A 19,845-nucleotide genomic window follows, 5' to 3' on the forward strand; every position below is an offset into this window, starting at 1 on the left:
CTCCATTACAAATTACATTACATTTTAAAATAAACATCTTTCAGTGTTTTTAACATTATTTCTCTTGTGTGGACCACAGTGTCAAAGATGACAGGTTTTACTACCCTTGTGTGGACATTTGGTCCCCACAATGGAGGATAAAGCTGTACATGTGTACACACGCACACATGGTTTTCACAAAAATATCAGCTGTTTTTAACATAATGTCATAACGAGAAATTCCTAAATTTCTTAAATTCACTAAAGCAGCATTGTAGAATGATTTCTGAAGAATCATGAGACACTGAAGACTAATGGCTGCTGTGGAGGAAATTTAATTTTTTTTAATATTATTTATTATTATAAGCTTTATTTGCTTTACTCTACTAAAGAGTGTTCTGTGCCTTTCTAAATGCTTGATTTACATGCTTGAGTTTTCGATGAGCTGAGAGATACCAGAAAATCTATTTTGTGTGTTTGTGCGAGGCAAGTGTGAAATGCTATTTTGGACCTAGCTTCTTAAAGGATAATTTGCTTTAAATACTTAAGTATGCATAGGGGACATAGTTAGATACCTTAAATGGACACATTTGTTGAATACATTTGTTGTTTGTGTGTCTGTTACTGAGTTTTTGAACCATTAATTGCAGCCTTGGTGAGTTTAAAAAGACTTTTAAAAGATAGTGTATACATTTAAAAACAATTTGATAAGATCTAGTTCACATTGACTCCCAGAAGTCTAGGGGTCACAGTCTGATTGGAGCTTGTGATTTTCACAAGTGCGGTCCAGTTTTGTGTGCAATATCCATTGAATTATCAGTGAGTAGACTGTAGGCAGTTTGTGGAGATATCTGATGCTGAGACTAACTAATAATCACTATTTTTTCCAGTTCAGTTTTTTTTCTTCTAAAAGTCACTGGTTCCAGCTCTCTCCATTTCTCATCTACACTTGACTTCTCTCCACCAAGCTGTTCTCCTGCAGTACTGGCTTGATTTCGACCTCCTGTGGAGCTAGAAGACAAAAGTTTTTCCTCACAGTTTTTCCTCTGCATTTTGTTTGCAGCCCACAGCAAAGTCCTGCACAGCTTCACTAATGTCCCTGAGCTTTTTGTGTCTGAGTGTGAAACCCTAATGAGGGACAGGGATGAGATTCCCAGGAGAGGCTTCCCGCTGGCATGGGATAGGATAGGGATAATAGAGCCACTCAGATTTGTGTGAACCCAGAAGAGGGAGACGTGGCAGAAAAAGGGAATGAGGAGGTCAGGGGAAGCCAATGGTAAAAAAGCACAGAATAGATGAGGTTGTGCGTTAGAACGAGAAGAAAATAGGTGATAGTCAAATAGCAAGCAGACCAGACACAGAATGCTCACAAAAATAGTAAAAAAGGAACAGAAGAAGAAACACGAGAAGTGAAAATTTAAATTTAGAGGTGAACAGTAAACACAGCAGTTTAGTTCCTTATGCTGTGTTTAGTAATCTAAAAGGGGAGGTCTAATGCTATTTCATGCATTCTGACTTATTTAAACTGTTAAAGAGTCGGATTCTCATGTCAAATATGGCCAGAGTTTCAAAACACGAGTTGGACATATGATGGAGTATTTCTGTGCCAAATACACTCTTTCAGGGTTCGTATAATTTTCGTAAAGTTTTTTCGAGTCTGGCCCTGTATGACATCATAAAGGGTTGGAATTCCTTATATGGGCACTTCTCCAGCTATGGAAGTTTCATAGCATTTTGGTGATGAATTTTTAAAAAAACAATTAAGTAAAATTTAAGTCAATAAAGATTTTGTTAGTGATTTATTTATATCATTGTCACAGCTTGCATGACTGCTATGCAAAAGCTGTGCATGCTCGTTACTCTTTAGCCCCGCCCACAACATGCCTCCAGGTTTTTTACTTATTTATTTTTTTCACTTTATTCTTTTGACTCACTCAATACATAGCCTTGCTAGCACCTCTGTTATCGTAGTAATATGTTGTTTTTTTTTTTTTTATGATTGTTTGTATTGTGTTGGTAATGTTAGAACTTTAATCTTTAAAACTATTTTAACTTTCAAACTACTTCAAACTGAAAACTTTCAGACTGCGAGCTTTTAAAACTACGTCAAATTTTCTGGCAAGGCTTTTTCAAGCCAACTTAAAGTTTGTCTACAAACTTTACTTATCTAGTTTTATATAAATATCCAAGATAATTTTTGCAATATATATTTTATCTATATATCTATTTATATTTAAAAAAAATATAGACATGAGAGCGGGTGCTTTTTTACATATGTCCAACTATCGACCACCCAGAACATCTCAGAAATGCCCTAACAACCATCCAGAATGCTCTAGCAAGGTGACAACACATTTTACATTCAAGCTCCATTTGCTTTCAGAAAATGTGAAAATCTGTTTTTGTAGTTCTGTTTATTGCCACTAGCAGTACGGAAATTACATACAGTAGCTTTAAAGATGCACAGATACACAAACACAGTCTTAAACATAACCTTGACTAAGCTAGACTTCACCCCACATTTTTAAGCAAAGACAAATATAGCAGATGCAGTAGATTAAACCCTCCTTGGCCCGAGGCTTCAATGCTCTGCAGACGTGAAACAGGCTGCTGTTCTGGTCTGCTTTCAAATGAATGTGTGTGGATGTGGGGGTGAATGGGGACACAGCATCCCTTATATGAGGTTAGTATAGCTGGTTGGTGTTTTATGACGTGGGACGAATTAAAATGTGCTTTGTTGAACACACACGCACGTATATGTCTATTAGTTTGCTCTGGTTGATATGTAGCTCCATACGATCTCATTGAAAAGAAGAGCCGTGAAATCCCTGGAAAATTGTACTTAATGGACAGGCTGTTTCTCCTCCCATGGTTCAAACACACACACACACACACACAAACACACACTATAATGGACAGAGGGGCTCTGTTCCCCTCTGCCATTTTTTATGAAATGAAGAACAATGAGTAACTTTGCTAGCTTTTGGGAAGTGATGTGAGTGTGTGTGTGTAACGAAAGGGAGTATGTATTGATGAATCTGCACCCTACAGAAATGCGTCTCTCATTGTGTCTCATGGCAAAATTGCATCTAAGTGCTCTTGAAGAGTCTTTCTCTTCCCGTCAAACACATCAACACTTGACTCTTGTATGAAAATGGTTACTACAAATAGATTCAGACATGTGCAGTAGTTTTGTCCATCAGGCCCGTTGTTGTCTGTCTGAGTGACTCTGACTGTCTGCTTTGTGGCCATCCTGAACCCAGAATTTCTGGAGCTCATGGCATGTGCTTTAAAGATGTTTTATACCACACACAAAGGTGGACCAGAATGAGTCACAGATGTGACTTTTGATTTTATTTGAATCATAAGGCGTCTTGTGTCTGCATGTGTGTGGGGAGTGTGTTTAGCAGTCTGAACAGTGGTTTATGTAAGAGGTTTATATATGTGCACTACTGTTCAGGGTGAGTTAGATTGTTTTTTTTTTAAATAAATTAAAACTTTTATTCATTAAATTGATCAGAAGTAACTGTAAAAAAACACGTATGTTACAAAAGATTTATATTTCAGATGAATACAGGTCTTCTTTCTTTTCATCAAAGAATACGGAAACAATAAATATTACAGTTTCCACAAAAGCAGCACAACTGTTTTCAACATTGATAATAACAAGAAATGTTTTCAGAGCACCAACTCAGCATATTAGAATGATTTCTGAAGAGTGATGCACAATACAGTCGGGAGTTTTGTTTGTTGGATCATGTGACATGATTAACATTGATTTATTTGATTTTTTGAATCTATTAAAATGGAAAGCAGTTATGTTAAACTGTAATAATATTTCACTATATTACTGTCTATACTGCCATGGCGAGCATAAGAGACTTATTTTAAAAACATTAAAAAGAAATCTTACTGACACCAAACTTTTGAACAGTAGGTTATGTGTAAGGCATTTTTTTTTGTTTTTTAATGGAGAAAAACAGATAGAGTAAGTTGATGTGTGTGTCTGTTATGTCTGACTTGCTCATTCTTCTGGGTTATCGGTGAAGCATGACATTGTTATGTCCCATTCCAAGGTCTCCAGACATCTGCCTGCTTATATTAACTTGCCACAGGTGGAAAATTTAGATTTCATCATCATTGTGGAAAAATTCTTTATATAACAGCCTCATAAATCACTGTGATATTACTGAAAACCCAGTCATCCAAGAATTGCCTTCAGATACGCTAATGATCATCGGTAGCTCTCCTGTCTGTGTTGAGTCTCCGGTCTTCACCATATTAATGTTTGGAAGTCATCTCCATTTGTACTCATTTACAACAGACTTTCCAGAGCTGCTCACAATTTCAGGTCATAGTTTTTTAGATGTTAAACCAAAGTTACTCAGAGGTTGTTTTTTAAAAACTAACATAGATCTGGGTTGCTTCATTTACCAGCCTTTTCCTTAGTGTTTATTCCCATTCACACCTGGAACATAACTATAAGAATAACTATATTAGCACCTGTCTTCACCATCACTGTTATCACTATGCTTACATTCCACAGATGAATCACCTGAATGTGTTCTCTATTATTGCACAATCATAGTCTACACATAAACATCACTCACCCATACAGTCATTGTCTGGTCTCAGTAATGTTTAGTGTTCATTTATGTTCCTGTTGCTGTTTAGATTCAAACTCTCCGAGATTACCATTTCCCTGTGTATATTCCTTGTGTGCTTTTCGTTCATTGTTTCCATTGTGTATTCCCCTGTTGTCAATTAAAGATAACTCCACACCTGGACTTCACTCAGGTTCTCACAGAATTAGAATTATTTTTAAAAGGTTTTAATAGTTATCGTTAGAATTATCGTCCTTGGTGTGAACAGTCCTAACATTTCTTATGAGAAATAAAAATAGACAAATGCTAAAGTGAAGATTGTAGAGCTTTAAAAAGAATATGAAGAGTAATTCAGATATGATTTTGAAAGAATTTAATAAGAAATAGTCAATAGTGAGATCATATTGAAGTCACTTTTGATCACAGACTTTGATCTTGGCAAATCTGAGCACAGTTAGAGACAGCGTTGAGTTCTTTTCTGAAACTTAATAATAATATGTGATATTTACTTTTTCTCAGTAGAAGCAGGAGACTTAGGCGAAAGTCTGTTTGTTCTCCATTTAATCTTGATGCAGTGGAAGAAACAAACAAGATGTTGTACTTTACAGTGAGGTGTTGGTATGAAATTTGTTGTGGTGAATGAAATTTGATGACAAGATAAAAGTGAATATTGAGTAATTGAACGAATGCCAATTTTCTTTTTCTCTCTTTAACATTGTGTTTGTTTGTGTGTGTGTGTGTGTGTGTGTGTGAACGTGTGTGTGTGTGTGTGTGTGTGTGTGTGTGTGTGAGAGAGAGAGACAGAGAGAGAGAGAGAGAGAGAGAGAGAGAGACAAAAGACAAGTGAGAATACAATAACTGCCATTCACTGGCTTAAAGCAATGCTCATTTATAATTGATAAATTATATATTAGAAAGAGCGATAATAGTAAAGGAAGGAAGGAGGGATTAACAGGAACTATTCTTATTAACAGGCGCTGTGAGTTTATTCTGTAGTTTTTGGAGAGGTGATTATCAAGAGTGTTTCATTAGTTTAATCTAGCGTTGCACTCTGGGGATGGATACGCCACAGCAATAATATCTTCTCTTTTCCTTTGAGTTCACTTGTCTCACATCAGTCTTACCATTTTACACTTCTCCTATACCTTTTTGTTTTTATGAGATTTTGGTATTTGTGGGCCATGGTCCCATGACCCTCTGTCAATTTAGTGAAGTTAGCAAACCTACACAACATCTGCCTAATTCAATAAAGAAAAATCAGAGGTCATCCGATCATTGATTAATGGGTAAATGATTAGACAAGGATGGAACAGGGAAGAGGAGGATGATGGAAGAGAGAAAGAGTTTTATATAATACAACACGTGTGCCAAGTATCCGGAAATGAGAATTCAGTTTAGGCCAAGTGGCTTTCAGAATGTCGTCCAAAGAGTGAAAGCAGAGGGAGGCAGAGAGAGAGAGAAAGACACTCAGAAAGAGCAGAGGATTTTGCGTAAGAGAGAAGATTGATGAATTTTGAATCAAGATGAATTTGGATTCCGATCTTAAAACTGAGTCATCACTAAACCATCTGCTATCTGTGTGCGTGCAATACTCTCATCATTGATTTCAAGATGGCGGGCAGAACACACTCAGATTAATATTTAACACTAATGGAGGAAATGATTAGAAACCCCACAGGCGCTTTGTGTTTCCTGTGTTCAATCCTTCAATGAAACTGATGAAACAAAGTTGCGAGAAGCATCTTGCATTTTTGTTCACTTGATTGCTCTTCACTCATCTAGGTGCACTGTGTCTGAAATTAAATGTTTATTGGTTGTTAATGGAAAAACTGAATGTTTAGTAGTTGTTAGTACCCAAACTGTTTAGTCATTGTTACCATAATGCTCCTTGGACCGTCTCAGATCATGTTAATCAGATTTGACACTGGTGGAGTTCATTGAATTGAATTGAACCTGTTTTGCTAATAATATTGCTAATATTCATTATAAAATACATTATACAGATAATATATTTCTAGTTTAATAAATTATAAAAATGGATCATATCAAATGCGTGATATATTATGCATAATAGAAACATATTCTATTTTCTGTTTGGACCTCACTGTATGTTTGCATTTGATAGCATGCTTTCTATCACCTTTGTCTTTTCATATACAGCTCTTATGTGGTAAATCGCACCGATAATCCTCAGTCGAATATATCTAGCGCTCTGGGCACTGGGGGGAGAAGATGACTTATGAGAGCTGCAGGATGAAAGCTTGTCTTTAGAGACTTTCATGAGAGATTATGCGCCACAAATGGCCCATAGTGATTTCAAACAATGAGGCTCAGAAACCAATTTTTAAAAATGTTCTCTGCTCTGTGGCTGAGATGCATGTGATAATATGACTGTCCCATGCAGCCTTGTGGCAGAAATTTGCAGAATTTTTTTTTACTGCATTTCAATTTGCATACTATCCATACTACATATTATGCCAGATGCAGTGAGTCTCAAATTATGTTATACTTCAGGTGTTCGAATCACATACTCTAATCACAACAAAGGTGTATGTCATATTAAGATGCAATTTATGATTTTGTAGTACAGTATGTCTAGATACTAATGTTATTGGTATTTTATACGTATTAGACACATACACTACAGTTAAACATTTTACACACTTGACACTTATTTATGTTTCTCATAAGAAAACATGACATCTTCATCTGAAGACATATGCTTGAAAATGTTACTAAACATAAACAAGTTAAATAGTGCTAAAATTAGGAAAAAGCAACCTGTCCAACATACAAATTGAAGTTATTTAATAACTGATCAATTTTGACACTGTTATTTTCCTCTTTATTAATGTGAAGCTGATTTGAAACAATCTGCATTTTATAAAGCACTATATAAATAAATGTGACTTGGTTTTTTACTTCGAGTCAAGCTTTATTGTCATTCTGCTACATATGTGGACAAATAGTGCTCTGGAATGAAATGTAATGTCTCGCAGGAAAACGGTGTTATTACTAATTCAACATAAATATAAACATAAAACAATAGAAGTATAAGAAAAAAATGTATAAACCTATTCATAGTTAACTATCTGACTATATATACACACACACTATAAATAGTTGACTATACATACACATAATCTGAATGAGACTGTACAAGAACTTCACATAAATACTGTACATGAGATTGTGCAAAAGAGATATTTTTAGGGGAAGCAGCACAGAGTGCAAGATGATTTGCAGTGCAATGCACAAGTAAACATATTATCTTATTGAGTCTTTGTAGCAGGGAGTGTTTATAAAAGTGTCTAGTGTGCATACAGAGAAAAGAATGACTTGGTTTAATATGGGAACTCCTTCAAATCTGCTTAAAATGCATCGCAGTATGCACCTTATGACGTTGGTTTAGAGACAGAACAGAGTGTGCAGATCTGTTATCTAGACAAAGGGTGACGTCTTTGAAGAATGTAAAATATAAGATCGTTTGTTTGAGATTGTTTCTGTCACTACAAAATTTATATACTTCCATTCTTCCAATGTAATAAAGGATTAATGGAAATATATAGTAATTATGCATTTACTATTTTTATAGACATTACAAAACTAGCAGCAATAAAGAATGAGTTGCCAAACTCTTGTCTGATATTGAAAGGAAGACTATGTATTTACCATCATCAGTTCAGTATGTACCTTTAGTTTGAAGTAGAAGTATGCACATTGTGATTCTAAATGACATGAGCATGACGCTAAACATTTAGTGACTGCTGCAGTAGCTGTTTACATTGATCATTGGAGAAACATTAGAAATTTGGAAAACTGAATCCATGGCAACAGCCGTTTGAACTCTGAACTCAACCCTTTGAGGAAGCTGCGTAGATTGACATGCATGGATCACTCCATCTGCTGTGTGATCATATCACGTTTTTCTCTTTGAAAATCATCTGTCGTTTCACTCTACCATCTGTATTTAACAGATAAATGGAAACAGATTGGCAGGTAAATAGATACACAGACAGACGGACAGACACGTGTTCAAGTCTGACTGAAGATTGGGTTTTGTGCTCCCAGCATTTAGTGGGACTAAGACCCACTTTAAAAATGACCCGATGACCTAATGACACACTGTCTTATGGATCCAGCTTTAGTACCAATGTCCTAATAAGGTCACAGAGGAGCACAGCTCTTGCCCTGTATGTGTTGAATATGTGTCCAGAATTGCATAGTTGTGAGGAGACGATTATGGAAACGATGATAAGGATTCATGCATCACAAATTCTTGAAATTTCCATTAGATTAATAATGTGATAGTACCACAAGTTCATTAGTCATATCACAGTCAAAAGCTTAGGCATCAGCTTAGCTGCTTTAAATAACATATTTTTAATTCATTTTTTAATTTGCTCACTGACCCAGAGCTGAATGGAAGTAGGTCATATTTTAATTTTGATTAATATTTTTTGAGATGGTACCTATTCTTTGAACTAACTTGGAGTACCTTGTAAATAAATACTGTGGTATATATGTCAGTCATATTCAATTCAAACTGTCCTCCCAACTAATACGCTCATATAGGTCGTTTGTCCAAATCCCAGAAATACGACCCATCAGAGCGTATACTACAATTGCGCCCCTATCGGCAAAAGGTCGTTTTCATAGTAATGTTTTGTACTCTTTATTGCACTGTGATTTGCATTTCGTGTAGCTCAGTTGGTAGATTATTGCGTTATACCTTGATATGCAATCATGCTATCATGGGTTCTATCCCAGAGAACGGACGTGCACGTAAAATGTATATGCTCAATAAATCATAACTTAGCATGATTTCTGTGAGGGTTAGGTTTAGGGGGTGGGGCTAGGTGTGGTCATTCGAACGAATAAGTCACCTAGTAAAATATGTACGAATTACTGTGAGATCGGTGTACAAAGTCCACACATTGCATTTAAATAAACGTGCGTTTTGATTGGTAATGACGTTATACGTCATTTCTTGACGACAGACGCAACGCGATACTGTCATTATTTTTACGCCCGCTAGAGGCCGCTTAACTTTAAAACGTAAATATAGGTCGTAATAAGGTGCTTGCACAAACGACCTATATGGTCGTTTTTTGTTGGAGGACAGGCTCATTCAATTATGTTAGCATTTAATACCATCACTACCCTTGTATTCCCTTGGTACTTTTTATTGTAAGGGTTTACTGATTATTATTAATACAACATCTGAATTCTGAGTGAGTACAACCAAGAGGATGGTAGTTTATATACTTGCACTCATAATAAAAATATCAGCTGAAGTGGTTATACTGAATAGGCAGTTAATGAATAAGGTGCAGGTTTTTGTGCAAAAGATGCACAAATGTTTGGTTAATTCAGTCCAGATGCTTCTAATCTCTGAAAAAATGAATTGATAATCTGCAAAGATAACTCAGTACTTAAAGAATTATCAAGACTGTGCTAGTTTTTGCTGTTCAAGTGCTTTAAGTTGAGCTTTGGTCCCACTCTTTTCTGTAATCCTCTTGAGCAGGAATGAATTTAGGGCAAGTGCGATTAGTGACGGCCCCACGCTCTTATCATATTCTCTAAACAGACCAGTATAGGGAAATACAACAAAACAGAAACATAATGCAATGATTATCAACCAGGGACATGTGCACTGCACAATGTGCTAAAACCGGTTTCAGGTGAATTTGGAGAGGTTACAAGTTTGCAATTGATAAATGTATTAATAGCAGCTTTAAAATAAAGATATTAGGACAAATATTAGTCAAAAATTAAATATATAAAGATTCTAGGCTTTTCAAACTTTTTATGCTTTCGAGGAAAGCTACTCACCAAGGTTGTTTATCACCCCCACTGAATTGTTTCAGTAAAAATGTGAATTATTGTTATTATGGCCATTTTAAGAATATTAATGGTAATCTAAATAGTACATACTATAATATGAGTTCAGAGGAACACGTTTCTGGTTTGGTCTTGATAAAGGGGTCCTAAATTATTGGATTTGAGGAAGGAGTGCCCACTCGTCCATTTATCAAAATACTGTGTATGTCCAGTTTTCTGTCTGTCTGCTGACTGCTTTCCTCAGTTCTGTTCTAGTCTGAAGTCTTGTAATCTCAGCTCTCTGGAGGAGCTGCTAACTGCCTCTGTTGAAGACACTTTCAAAGAGCATCACTGAAAGCCAAAGCGCTGAGATTTTGTAGACTCCAGCACTAAGCCAAAGAAAGCACAGTTGATTTTAGCCTTAGCATAGATTAGCGTAGGTTTAGTGGCTACTGTATGTGTGGAAATACTTGTAGGTTGCTGAAAATTTTGAATTTTGAATGTTAATTTAATTACCAATAACAGTTATTACATTAATAGCCAGTGTGTTTCATACCAGATACAGTACATACAAAATACCATTCTGACATATTGATTTTCATTGATAGTTTCATTGATCTATAGCACATCTTTAAAATGAATGTACTGTGAATGCAAAACGTGTTTTTGAAGGATTGAACTATTGTCACATTTGGGATCTTTTCTATTTTTGATTGATAAATTATGAACCATAACAAAATCATCAAATCAAACCAAATTCTAAATATAATATATTTCAAATTTCAGAATATGTTGCATAATTTGGGTACAAATCATAATCAAATAAATTTTTATAGCAAATATTCATGCAATAATTAGCAGTAGTCCTTAGGCTATGGACAGTGAACAAGCAAGTTCTTTGTATGTGCATTTGTTAATTGTTTGTGCGTGTAAGTGTGATGTTCACAGCACTTGCAAATGAAGGATTCTGGTAAACTGGAACATTAGTGAAGTGTTTTTTTTAGTGTGAAAATACCCAGCATTGCAAACAGTGTTTGTGAGACAGCAATATTAATGTAGGAAAAAAACTTGCATTCTTGCAGAATGTGATAAATGACAAGAAGTCAGAGGTTTTAACAGTGAAATTGTTCATTTCCCTGGCACTAGTGGCACCAAATGCTATTGCAAAAATCATTATCCCAAACAGTCCATTTTCCTTTGGTTGGACACAATTATAGTTATTTATAGTTTATGCACATTAATCAGGGATTAATAATGTAAATAAAATAGAAGGATATTAAGTAATAATTACTTGATCTTCCTGTTCTATCACTGTTAAAATATATCTCCTCAGTTTATTCCGTTGTCTTTGCAATAATGTGCATGCTAACTGACAACAAACTACATAAAAACACAGCGATGAATGAAATGTTACAAATAACTAGCCCAACGGAAGCATTTGAAGAATGGAAGGATCACTAGAAGACAATGCAACCTATTTAAGCCCAGTGTGACATGCACGCATGAGTCGTGCCTCCTTTTCTTTGCTGCTGTCACACACACACACACACACACACACACACACACACACACACACACACACACACACACACACACACACACACACACACACACACACACACACACATACTCTGTTGTGAACAGGATGTTGATCAGTGACTGACCTCTTCCATCAATCACCACACACACAATGCACTTCGGTGTAACAATACAAGCAGTTAGCTAATGTCAAACACACATACAGAGCAAAGGACAATAGTCTCTCTTAAGTCAATGTATCTTAAGTCAATCTGTCATGTATTTGTCCAGCACATGAATCTGTGAGTATATGTATAATCTGTGTAACTGATATGAGCCAGGTTAACTGTGTCCACATATATGTCTGTGTGGTCGGATGCATGCAGACAGTGGAAATAGTTTGTGGTATTGTATCTGTGTGTGCATGTGTCTTATTTTGAGCTAGCTGTTTTTTTTTTGTTTGTTTGTTTTTTTTTGTGGGCAAAAAAGTTCCCCCTGATGAAGTACAGCTATTAGAGTTAGTCTACATGCTAATTATAATTAACATAACCAATGTTGGGGAAAGTTACTTTTAAAAGTAATGCATTACAATATTGCGTTACTTTCACGTTACTTTTTAAATATGAGCATGGCTTGATTGTTTTTAATGTAAGAAGTTCTTTTATAGCAAAAGCCCTTTCACACCAAAAAGTGTAATGAATAAACCTCGGGCTGAAGGAAAAGTAAATTCACGTCTGTACAGTAGAATGCAGGAGAAGAAGGTTCAACACTCTTCAGCAATAAAAAAAACAATGAAGCACAATTGTTAGTTTATCTAAAGTCATTTTTGCTTATTAGTATGGTTGATCTGGATCATCAATGGTCAGCAGCAAAGACACTGGTTGATAAAATGGGATTAGACACATTTGTGTTTTTAACATATTTAATTATTGCAGGTTTGCGTCATATTCTGAGTTTGCATTTCACTGTTTTAATTCATTTTAATGAATACTAAATCTGCTTTTTTGCGAGTTGGATGAATTAATGCACATTCACATTTAGTCTAGAACTACAGTAGCATCATGTTCACACAGCGCACACAACGCCTTTATACTTTCAATTTCTCTCAATATGGGGACAGAAGACTTGTCAGTCAATACATGGGAAAACAAAGTAACTGGCGTTACTTTTTTTTAAAAAAGTAACTCAGATATTTTCATGTAAATTAAAAAGTAATGCGTTACTTTAAGTAATCTAAGTAATCTGATTATGTAACTCGCATTACTTGTAATGCGTTACCCCCAACACTGAACATAACAATAGAATACAATACAATGTAACCTTCTATTGTTAAACTTTGCAGCACACACACACGCCAGCAGCCATACTGTATGTGCAGCTGGTGAACGTCTATCTGCCAGCTGTGTTTCGTTATTCTGTGTGTGTGTGTGTGTGTGTGTGTGTGTGTGTGTGTGTGTGTGTGTGTGTGTGTGTGTGTGTGTGTGTGTGCGTATGTGTGTGGGTTAAAAGAGCAGGTTTTTCAGAGACATGAGCCATTCTGTATAGAGTGACTGATGAAAACTAGAGAAAGGAAAGGGTGAAAGATGATAAGATAATCACTGTACGAACAGCACACACAGATCAGTGTTATGCTGATTGTTAGAAATATGAACTTTAATTCAACCAAGTTTCCAAAGCTGAGTTTTTAAACAATGGAACTGGGGCTTGGAGATACTGTCTATCAGATATTCACAGTATCCAGTGATTTCCTTGGTGATATAAAATTGGATTTAGTATCGGGACTAATTCTCACTATTAACTAGTTACTTATTAGCATGCTATTATTAACATATTGGATGTTTATTAATACTTATAAAGCACATATGAATTATGGCTATATAACTATATTCTACCTCCTTAATCCTACCCTATACCTAAACATAACAACTACCTTACTAACTATTAATAAACAGAAATTTAGGAGTATATTGAGGCAAAAGTCATAGTTAATGGTTTATTAGTAGTGAGAATTGGACCTTAAATTAAAGTGCAACCTAAAATTGCACATAAATTGTATTTTTTTTTAAATGCACTTCTTATTTGGCCATTAACATTAAATAACATTAAATTTGTTTTGTGATCCATCCTCACTTTCATAAGTAAGATCTGTACTTACTAATACACATCTCTAAACATTTGTACATCCAGATACATTTTTTACTATATTGTCTAGCCCTTGGTGTAACTGCAAGAAAGCTCAAGGTTGGTGTTTTCCTTGACACAGCTGTTAAAGTTTTTTTTTTTTTATTTGTTTCTGTACAGCTGTTGAGTTCATCTATCAATCACACTCTCAGGAGTGAGGAGAGTGTTTGCAGTTTACTTCCTCTGTTTGTTTATTGGCCTGAGAAATTCACTCAGTGGAGCTGCTATATTTTATTGTTACTCACAGACTCTCACCACACTCCAAACCCTTAGCCTGTCTGCAGTCGAGTCAAGTTAACCCTGATGTTTTTACACTCTCCCCTCCAGGCCACCTGTCATTACAGATTATGTCAAACAGCCCCTTGTGGGTGGTCAAGTCAGACCTCATTTGGAAATCTTTCTTTAGAGTATTTTTGTCTAGCTCAATTAGCATAGGATATCATTAGCAATACCAGTGTCTTGGGTTAAATAGACTGATCAAATGTATCTTCAATACACATTAATTAGAGAGAGAATCCAGTTTTGTGAAAAGGATGTAGAGTTACACTACCGTTCTGTAACTGTACTGTTTGTTTGTTGAGCACCAAATCAATACAGTAAAATTATGTATGAAGGATCTTATAACTGAACACTAGAGACTACTGAAAATTCAGCTTTGCCGTTGTAATATTTCACAATATTACTATATTTACTGTATTTTTAAACAAAATGCAGCCTGTGTGAGAATACGAAACTTATTTCAAAAATATTAAAAAATATTACCAATCCCAAACTTTTGAACTGAACAGTATATGAAAAAAAAATATATATATAATGAAGACTAGATGAAATGCTACTGAATTCATCCCAATTCAGTGTGTCTCTGCTGTAACAGTATTCAGAATGATCTGTAAATGGTAACAGTGAACTATACAATTGATTTTCATTCTGTAAATGTTGACAGGTGGAAAATAACCTCAGTGCGTTCTGACATGAAGTGATAGACACTGATAGTGAGCTACATTAGCAAACATATACACAGCCCACTACCAGACTGTTGTCATACAACCTGTCCACAACAATCAGACTCAAAGTCCTATACATAGAGAAGCAGGAGAAGCACACACACTCACATAAACCCAGTGCCCTGCAATGGAATAAAACTCTACAATTACTTTTAAATATGAGCTGTAGGACTTAATCTCCCTTTTAACCTCAGGAAAGTAACGATATGTGTTTGTCAGTTGGCTGAAGTATTTCCTGTGACTCATAGGTATCAGTTGCATCATTGTTTAAAGAAATGTTAGAAGTTTTCTTGATGATTATCAATGATGTGACGCTTGTGAGATGATACTAACAGTTTTTATATGCTCCATTACCTGGGATAACTTGACACGTTTGCTTTTTTCCAGAAGAGACAGGAGTGTGTTTCTTATGTCTGTTTGATTGATGTGCATCTGTTCTATTTCAAAGCCATGTGTTAAATATCTGTTTCAATTTTAAATGTGCACTGTGACTGTGATTTTAGATTAATGTGTATAGTGCACTATACTTTCTCCACCATTTCAGTATTTTAAAGGATAATCAAACAATGTCATTCATGAATCATAATTATATAGCAAGCCATGACCCAGAATGACATCATTTACAGCCATGTCTGGTGTGCTGTCGCCACCTTTGTAATTAGTCACACCAGACTTTTTATGGTGTTTGAATTGCATGAGGTGACATTTATTACATTCGTCTCGCAAGAAGTCTCGCTTTTCTTTGCTATCCATCTTTTTTTTCTCTCTCTGAATTTGCTTTATCAATTGAGCCACTCAGCTGCATCTGCAGTCTCCACAGTAACCATGAAGCGATCATGAGGAATAAATCATAAATCATGGCTTCAGCATTTTATTCTCTCTATTACTTCTGACACAGCAGATAAGCTTCAGAAATTTCCCCGTGGGGAAACCACAGCAGGAATGGCCATCTTGGATGAGTCAAGGTTGAAGGGCTACTGGAAAATTAAACCAGGTGAATAATTAGAGTCTGTGTATGAGCAATGCCGGGGTTTTCCTTGTTGACACATAGAGAAACATTCATTAACAGACAGCGTAAAGCTGCCTTCTCACTACCTCACACAAACCACAGACCAAAAGTCATTCATTTCCAGGGGAGAGTAATACAGGAGCTACATGGAGTTCTGATCATATATTTATATGTGCAAATTTCAGGTTCAAATGTGAGCATTGGGTGCTTTGAAATATTTGAACTTATGCGTTTAGACCTTGTGTGACCACCAAATTTTTAGTTAAAACTATGAGATTTGAGAAGAACAAAGTGAGAATTGCAATTTTTTTGTACTTAGAAATGTCATGCTTTAAACACTATTTTTGTAAAATTGTTCAAATATATTATGTCTGATACAGTAATTTTAGATTTGTAGATTAGTGCTAGAAAACCTACTTTTGTTTTTTTTTGACATATTGGAGCTCATTTTCACAAAATAAACCCTGTCAAAACCCTGATGCAAAAGCATGTTAAGAAACTGCAAAAACCTCAATCAAGATCATGTATTCCATTATAGTGTTATTTCTGTCTGTAGCTAATTCTATTTACATTAACCCTGTAAGCTAGTTTTTGGAATATTATTGCCGTCTTTCTCTCTGTGATTGACAGATTCAGTTTTAGTGTACATTATTCAGCAGTAGTGAACCCCTCTCCGTCTAAAACGGCAATTCCCAAAATCCCTCAGCAGCCAGAGCCAATCAGAGAGCATTTATGCTGCCCACTGAACACACTGTGTGGCCATACAACACTGCAGAGAAAGACAATGATGGAAAGCAATACGATTTTTTGGAGGTAAAGGAGAAAGAAAATATTTTACAGAATGTTAAGAGGAGAGACCAGCATACCGAATTCCCTCCTGCCCTCATCTCCCCTCTTTTACCCCCTCTCTCGTTCGTCATTCATGATTAATGTGCTGAGACTGAATGAATGATTAATGACGGGAGGTTGGCTTTGGCTGCTGTATCAGCCTATGACAGTGTGGCGCTGGAGCCTTAGTGACAAGATCCATTGCTCTGTATTTTACCATTTCAACTTGCCTGTGTGTGTGTGTGTGTGTGTGTGTGTGTGTGTGTGTGTGTGTGTGTGTGTGTGTGTGTGTGTGTGTGTGTGTGTAAGACTGAAAGAGAATTTTGAACATTTGTTCTTGCATCAATTCCTGCTGAGCATCTCTAAATGTGTCTTCGTTGTCTGTCTCAGTCACACTCAGTCTCTCTCTCGCTCTCTCTCTCTCACACACACACACACAAATACTCCCTCACGGGCGAGTGGTCAGACACACAGTTGTAAGGGATTGGCGCATGGTTTGGGGGATCGGGGGCAGATGGTCTAGCTCTAGGAACCAACAACACATCGGTATGCACAGCAGAGTAGGGGGAAGCATTTCTGGAAGGTCCTTGAGGAAAAAAGAATTGGAGAGTGACATGAGGACATTTAGCAGGACCTTGCCTAAAGCAAGGTCTTTGTCTGTTTCCGTCTACTGCCTCCATCATTCACTTTTTACTTCTCTGTGTCACTCATTGGGAATGACAGCTAGAAATGATGGAAGAGGGTGGGGTTTGTTGTTGGCAGATAGTGATTGAGAGAGAGTTGGATGGAGAAGAAGTGTTAACTGTTTGTATGTTAGCTTGAGCTCTAAAACCGATTTGGATGTTGAAAAGCAGGTTTGATGAATGCAAAGAAAATTGCTGAGGCATTCTTCTGACATCATTGGATAACACAGGAGCTTTTTTGTCATTTGTGTCTGCAGATGGCCTTAGAAATATCTTTAGCTGTATAAAGGGTTTTACAGTTGCATTTCATATAAAATGGCTACTTGTGCTGTACGTGTTTGTTAGGTGTTGTTTGTTGAAGGTAAAGTGTGCAGTATATCTTAGGTCCGGTTTGTGCATCCTTGTGTGTTACAGAGTATTAGTGAGGTATTATAACATGACACATTTGGCTTGGCAGCTGTCAGATATTAGCTTTAGAAGGAGGTGCTTATCTTGCTGTATTAAAGACTGTTCATCCACGCTCAGCTCATTGTAAATATGTCTGTGTGCATGTGTGTACCTGGTATTCCCTGCATTATGGGGACCAAATGTCCCCACAAGTATAGTAATATCAGTAATTTTTGACCTTGTGGGAACATTTTTGGTCCGCATGAGGAAAACAACTTATAACTCATACAGAATAAATCATACAGAATTAAATTTTTAAAAATATATATAAAATAGCAGATAGTTTTGCATGAGGAGTAGGTTTAGGGGTAGGGATAGAATAGGGGAATACAGTTTTACAGATTGTAAAGTAAAAAAAACTGTGTGTGTGTGTGTGTTTGTACAGGTTTATTTGCTTTATGAGGACACACGTGTATAATGACATGGGTATTACAACATGAGCATGGTTTATGAGGACACAATACATACTAAATTGTGTGTGTGGGGGGGGGGTCTTTTTTGTCTTTTTTTCTCTTTTTTTGAAAATCTAAAAAGGCAAAGAGAATGAAAATAGTTTTCTGTGATGGGTAGGTTTAGGGTAAGGGGATAGAAAATAAATATTTTACAGTATAAAAGCACCCACCTATGGAGAGTAAACCACATATACAGACATGTATGTGTATACAGTGTGTGTGTGTGTGTGTGTGTGTGTGTGTGTGTGTGTGTGTGTGTGTGTGTGTGTGTGTGTGTGTGTGTGTGTGTGTATGTGATGGTGAATATAATGTAATGCTAGAAGTGTTGCAGAATTGCAAAGAATTGCAAGCAACCACCTAACAATGCTTAAGCAAACACTCAGGACACCTAAGCAATCATATGACAGCATAAAAACCACCCAGAACACTCTAAATCCCAAAGTATACTTCCATTTTGACGTGAACACAGCTAAACGTTTTTCAAAGTAAACTTAATTTGATAATTCTGCAGGAAAATTCTGCAGGAAAGTGGACTTCAAGGACCAGAGTTGAGAAGTCCTGGTATTGGGTGTAGTAAATATCATTATTTTAGTATGAATAGCTTCAAAGGTCTGTGTGAGTATAAATGCAATGTAGAAAGTTGTCTGTTTTTATTTTTAATATATATGACTTATTGAAAATTGCTAGGATAAATCTTTCGATATATGAGTTTAATCCATGCTTCTTTCTTTTTCTCAACAGACATTCCTAGGCTAGGTTCCGCTGATTTTAGTGGCGTAAATAACTTCAGCACCTTCCTATTGGACCGTGTGTCTGGGATGCTCTATCTTGGTGCACGGGATGCAGTCATCGCTGTGGATACTGCTAATCTGTCCAAGAGGAAGATGGTGAGCTCTCTCTCTCTTTTTTTTCTTGCAGTGAATGTTAAAAATTTTCCTAAAGGTCTATCTTTATTATTTACGTAGTAACACTTTATGGTTACATTTGTTAACAGTTAATGCTTTAATAGAATTATGAACTAACAATTAACTAGTAATGGATTATAGCATTTATTAATCTAGAGAATGATTCCTAAACCCGGAAATGTCTTAGCATTTTTGCATTTCTGGTTTCACTGTCCCGATGTCAATTATTCTTCAATTCTTTTTTCGTTAAATCACTGAAATATGGTCTGTGGTTAACACAAATCACAAGATATTTTTACATTTTATTTCTATGACATAAAACATATCTACTTACTAGTTGGTAAACTGTATTTTTATTGGGTTTACGCTCTCACTTTTGCAAACTTGCCAATCTGTAGATTTTAAATAAAGA

At 36.0% G+C, this 19,845-nt stretch overlaps 1 protein-coding gene across 1 annotated transcript in view; it reads left to right on the forward strand.

The window, feature by feature from the left end:
• The window catches only part of sema4f (sema domain, immunoglobulin domain (Ig), transmembrane domain (TM) and short cytoplasmic domain, (semaphorin) 4F), a 59,997-nt gene that overhangs the window by 29,311 nt on the left and 10,841 nt on the right, over positions 1 to 19,845 (forward strand). Inside the window, exon 2 of the mRNA XM_019077161.2 lies at positions 19,270 to 19,415. Within this exon, the coding sequence (XP_018932706.2) occupies positions 19,270 to 19,415 (146 nt within the window). The remainder of the gene's footprint in view (positions 1 to 19,269; positions 19,416 to 19,845) is intronic.

The sequence above is a fragment of the Cyprinus carpio genome, chromosome B7 (assembly GCF_018340385.1).
Source record: "Cyprinus carpio isolate SPL01 chromosome B7, ASM1834038v1, whole genome shotgun sequence".
NCBI classification, from domain to species: Eukaryota; Metazoa; Chordata; class Actinopteri; order Cypriniformes; family Cyprinidae; genus Cyprinus; species Cyprinus carpio.